This window comes from Hibiscus syriacus, unplaced genomic scaffold (assembly GCF_006381635.1).
Source record: "Hibiscus syriacus cultivar Baekdansim isolate YM2019G1 unplaced genomic scaffold, ASM638163v2 tig00110403_pilon, whole genome shotgun sequence".
Taxonomy (NCBI): Eukaryota; Viridiplantae; Streptophyta; class Magnoliopsida; order Malvales; family Malvaceae; genus Hibiscus; species Hibiscus syriacus.
In genome coordinates, this window is record NW_024062723.1 from 192,395 (window position 1) to 197,674 (window position 5,280).

General features: G+C 35.3%; 1 protein-coding gene across 1 annotated transcript; it reads right to left on the minus strand.

Annotated features, from left to right (window-relative positions):
* Positions 1-3,209: 3,209 nt before the first annotated feature.
* Positions 3,210-4,714, minus strand: LOC120123885 (receptor kinase-like protein Xa21). Its single transcript, XM_039142686.1, has 3 exons — positions 4,293-4,714; positions 3,647-4,221; positions 3,210-3,547 (listed from the first exon to the last, which is right to left on the minus strand). The coding sequence occupies exons 1-3, from the start codon at positions 4,712-4,714 to the stop codon at positions 3,210-3,212; spliced, it is 1,335 nt and encodes a 444-aa protein (XP_038998617.1).
* Between the last annotated feature and the right edge of the window lie 566 nt (positions 4,715-5,280).

Genomic DNA, 5,280 nt, shown 5'->3' on the forward strand with positions numbered 1-5,280 from the left:
AAACCCTAGAGACTTTTTTCTCTGGTTTTTGGGCGAATTTTCTCTTGTGAATCGTCTGTCGGAGCTAGCCTACAGGATAATCACTATTCTGTCTGGCGTCAATACTTCCCCTCTGACCAATCTCTTTGACACTTTAGAAATCAAGCATTTAAGGGTCAAACACCATTTCCTTCTACTTTTTTTCCTGGTGCTAATAGTTGAAGTTTGTTATTTTTCCCACTTTACTTATACCAAAACAAAGCTTTTACTTCCGCAGTTCAATGATCTACTGGACTACAGAAGAAAACCTAACATTTTCTATACTATTCAGTGTAGCGACAGTGTTTTAGCCAATTAAGTTGCATATAAAACTGTTACATTGAAGAAAAACAGAACCATGTACATTCTCAAGTCAAAGAATAGGCTTTGAGTTTCTAGTAAGGTAATATACGGGGAAAATGATGCTTTGATCCGGCTGCTATAAGTCTTGAGAAAGTGAGAACTTTTTTTAATGCAATATATTCATGAAGTAGAAAAACATCAATTATTGTTCTTAAAGTGGTCGGTACTGTGCTGACTTCGGCGCACGTTTATTTGCCAAAAAGGTTTGATGTGCTAAAGTTTATGGTTTGCTGAAGTAGGCTAATTACATGCATGAACTGTCGGTGTGGAATTTGGTTGGCTACATTATCAACAAGACATTGCAGGAAAGAGAGACGTGAGGGTCACTTTTAACTGGCTGAGATGGTATGCATATTTGAAAAACCCTGACAAGTGTAAACAATGCAGGGAAGCTTCGTTGAAAATCAAGTCAGGTAATTCTCCACTGATCAGCTACCTTTTCGTTTCTGCTAATTCTCTTCTGTAACTCCAATTGTCAGGAAACGATTAAGGGCCTGTTGAATGCTTGGGGTTTGCAGGTGATACAAGGAGTTTTTTACAATGTGCTGCAAGTAACGTGTTGGCTAAGTCAACTATTACATGTTTGGAACGAAATAAGGGATTCATGGTACACAGCCGGCTTGATTTTCATGACTTGATGCGATGTCCAGGGATCTGTGATTACAAACAATTAACTGATAAAAGTTATTAATTAAATTCTGTGGCATCCAGCGATGGACCGAGGGGGCAGTCGGAGCCATTGATAATCTGTTTTCGTCCCTCTAAAATTTTATAAGTTCATCCATAACATAAAGTCATATGTCCATTCATGCTTACATCCATGGTTTAGCCAAGCTGTGTATGAAGGTGAAAGACCATTTTTACACATTGTTCATTCCTTGAAGTCACATAATCAATATATTTGGCATAATGTTAATTACTATACCTGCAGGCTAAGGCATAATGTTAATAAATATATCTGCAGGCTAAGGTTTAATTTAGGAATTTGACAAAAAAAAAAAAAGTGAACTCATGAACTAATTATTATTGGCTGGCGAACTGTTTGTTCAAATTGGTGTAGGTTTTCTAAATTAAAGAATAAAAGTCAAGCAGCATAAACTATCCCTTAAAACATATTCGCCAGTATGGAGGGCCATTAATCAATTTGCCTCTTAATTGAATAAGATTATATATTTAGTCAACCATTTTTTTAAAATTAAAAAAATTGAGTTGTGAGCATGAAGTTGGTAGGTTATGACCTCACAATAATCATTTGGACTCATGGATGAACCGTTATCCTTTATAATTTCACACAGTTAAAATTTTAATATAATTTTCTAAATTCATACTCCTTGACATAAAATAACACGTACATCTTTGCATGGACCAAAAGAAAATAATTTAAGAAGTAGAGGGTCCTAAATATAACTCTGAAACTATATAATTATTATAATATTTGAATAGAATAAATGTCAAAATTATATATGAATTTTCACCAAATGTGTAATTTTATATGAACTGCTTCAACACTGAATCTCAGCTGATATTAAAATTACAGATTTTTCAAATATTGCAGGTAACAACACAAAAGCAAGACGAACATACATATAATACTGAATTATATAAACATTTTCAGCCTCTAATGTATACAAAACAATGAATTCAAGGGCCACAGTTAAGTGGCAATTGAGTCTAGCTAGTGGCCACCTCCAGGACTCGGTACCGACTGCAAAATTCGATCTATTTTGGCAAGATGAAGCGCAAAAAGCCTTTCGTTATAAGACATTACGTGATCGTTATCAGCCGGAAGCGTGCCGGGAACATCACTTGGAACCGAATTATCCTTCGGGAAAATGACCGCTGCCTCCGTCTCGGCATCGAAAAGCTTCCTAGATTGCATCGACGGTACATGATGGATCAAAGCAAAGACAATTACAAGCAAAGCAAGGCTAAAACGAGCCATTGTAGGAACCCCAAGTAGCTTATATTGTTTGGTTTTGAATACTTTCTTTAGATGATTGTGTATCGATCTCGAGATACATACATATATATATAAATGAGTTTAGAGATGGATTGCTTCACGTCACGCGCCATTTAGGCTAAGCCATCATATTTGGAACAAGTAATTAAAATTTAGGCTGGTTTGAAAAGATTTTCAGTAAGATACCATGGAATCTGGGGTTGGTACAAATCAACTGCAACATTTTGGCCGGCTTTGTTTTACAATTCCTTTGTAATTTCCAAATCTTTCGTTTACTTGTTTTGATAAATCTTTCAGCTTTAAGCTATCTAAGAAGATAACGTCAAAACTTCTCTGTTTCTCGATGATTCAATCATCAAATAAAGCAAGTAAATGCCAAGTGTTTGGCTGTCATAATTACATTTCATATAAGCTTTAAGCTGAAACACCTAATGTTTTTTATTTTATTTTGGTAATTAGGCACCAATCATTGAGTTAAACAAAACCCAAAGATCTACATTTTTCCTACGCACTAATTTCTGCAATTAATTTAGTCTTTCTTCCTTTCAAACAATAAAACATGTTCTTTTTCTGGTAAAATTTGTTTTTAACACACTATTGATGGATAGTAAAAAACTGCAATTTTCTAACAGCCTCCTCCATGACAAGATCTTGGATTGTCATAAAAGTATTGTTCGAGCTTATACATGGTCTACACGTGGGTACAACTTAAGATGTCTTGTACAGGTTAGAACATATACTACTACTTGTAAGTACCTTAGATTAATAAAAAAAAAAAAGAAAGATGCCTTGTACAGACACAAGACATGCATCAATCCGGTACAAAAAAGAACTCATGTCAACCTTTGTCGAACCCGTTCGGTGTTCTTTAAAATTTAGTTTTGATCTTCTCTAGCTTCGTAACAATCTCTTTCGTGTTAAGCCTCTCATCTGGTGATTCTGCTGAACATTCTAAGGCAACTTGCAAGATTGATAAGGTACAATTGTTGGCTGCTGAGTGTTCCCTACCATTAGTGCTAAGTAAATTCATGTCTACTACTTGATTTAGCAGAGTAGATGATATCGACTCTTTTACCCAACTCTTCAAGCTTCTTTCTCCGGTAAACATTTCATCGGTGGGCTTTTTTCTCGTGACAGTTTCCATTAAAAGAATACCGAAACTATACACGTCTCCTTTTGTCGAAACAATTCCATCTATTCCATAGTCTGTATGAATTTATAAGAACATCATCATTATTGAATGATCTAACAAATGCAATAAAATGTCTAAATTGTTATATGCATCATAAAGGGAAATAATGTAACCTGGTGCCATATACCCAACCGTTGCCATCGTAATGGTTTGAATCATCGAGTCCTCGTTGCATAAGAGTTTTGCAATTCCGAAATCACTCAAATGTGCAACCATATCTTCATCTAACAGAATATTGCAGGGTTTCAAATCGCAGTGAACAAATGGTGTTTCATTACCATGATGGAGATACTCCAGAGCAGATGCAACATCTATCATTGTGTTTAACCTTTGTAGGATATCCAAAAAATGGTTGTTGGAATACAACCATTTATCAAGACTCCCATTAGGCATGAACTCAAGCACTAAGGCTTTGAAATCGAGATCATTAGAGCAGCTACTAATTATTTTGATTAAATTTCGATGACGAGTATTGCGGAGAACTTCGCATTCGACGTCGAAGCTCTTAAAAGCTCCTTCTAACTCTAACTTGAAGACTTTTACTGCAAATGTAATCCCATATGAGAGAGTCCCGTGGTATACAGAACCATAACTTCCATTACCAAGTAATTTGCTTCGACTGAATCCATCAGTAGCTCGATGAAGCTCGTGGTATGAAATTCGTTTCCAGGTTCCTAAAGGTACAAGTCTTTACGAGTCGGCAATTTGTCTTTTCTCTTCATACTTCACAAGATAATGATAATTAGAGCCACCACCAACAGTGTAGAAGCAATTGGCAATGCTACATATAGTATGAGCTTAGTTCTTGCCTTGGAATTCCTAAGGGGTTTAGTTTTGCAGCTCCGAACATGAAGTCGAGGTGCACCACACAATCCTTCGATCCCCTTAAACGATTCGGTCGAATAATTTCCAAATGATCCTCCCTCGGGAATTTTACCTTCAAGACCATTGAAAGAGACATTGAAATATTTGAGATAACGGGGTTTCTCCAGGGACTTGGGAATCTCTCCAGACAGATTATTTCTTGACAAGTCCAAGAACTCCAAATTCAACAGCTCGCCAAATGACTCGGGAATCGGACCAGTGATTCGATTATTCGATAAGGAAAAATGAGTGAGATCCTTGAGATTTACAACTCCAGTTGGGATAGCACTGTCGAACCGATTGTTCGACAGATCCATAATAATCAAAACCTTCCACTTTCCAATGTCAATTGGCAGTGGATCAGTTAGAGAGTTAAATTTATTTTAATTTTATTAAAATTAGGACAAATTTGATAGAATATGTAAGTAAAAATAATCAAATGTGTAATTATATCAAGGTTTTTAACTACCACGTCAGCTTCTTCGTTAAATGTCAACGACAAGTGACTTAATTGAATACATTTAAATAGTCAAATGACCTAATTGACCAAATTTTAAAAATAATGGTCAAAATGAAAAGATACAATAGTTAGATAGTCATAATATAATTTACCCTTATAAGTTATAGGGTAAACTACACGGCTGACCACTCAACTATGGTTAAAAATCATTTTGACCACCGATGTTTCAATTCAATCAATCAGACTACCTAACTATTTAAATGTTTCAATTAAGCCACTCTTCGTTAACATTTAACGGAGGAGGTGACATGTTAGTTAAAAATTTTTGGTATAATTACACAATTGGTCCTTATTATTTATATATTCTTTATATTTGGTCCTAATTTTAATAAATTTAACCTCGAATCAGGAGGTTTCATGTCA

Bases quoted from the DNA above. Each gene is read 5' to 3' on its own strand.
- LOC120123885 (XM_039142686.1), bottom strand. From the start codon at position 4,714: ATGGATCTGTCGAACAATCGGTTCGACAGTGCTATCCCAACTGGAGTT. The intron at 4,222-4,292 runs GTTGGTGGTGGC...CGACTCGTAAAG, and splicing joins TTGCCAATTGCTTCTACACT to ACTTGTACCTTTAGGAACCT. The intron at 3,548-3,646 runs GTTACATTATTT...AAATTCATACAG, and splicing joins GGTTGGGTATATGGCACCAG to ACTATGGAATAGATGGAATT.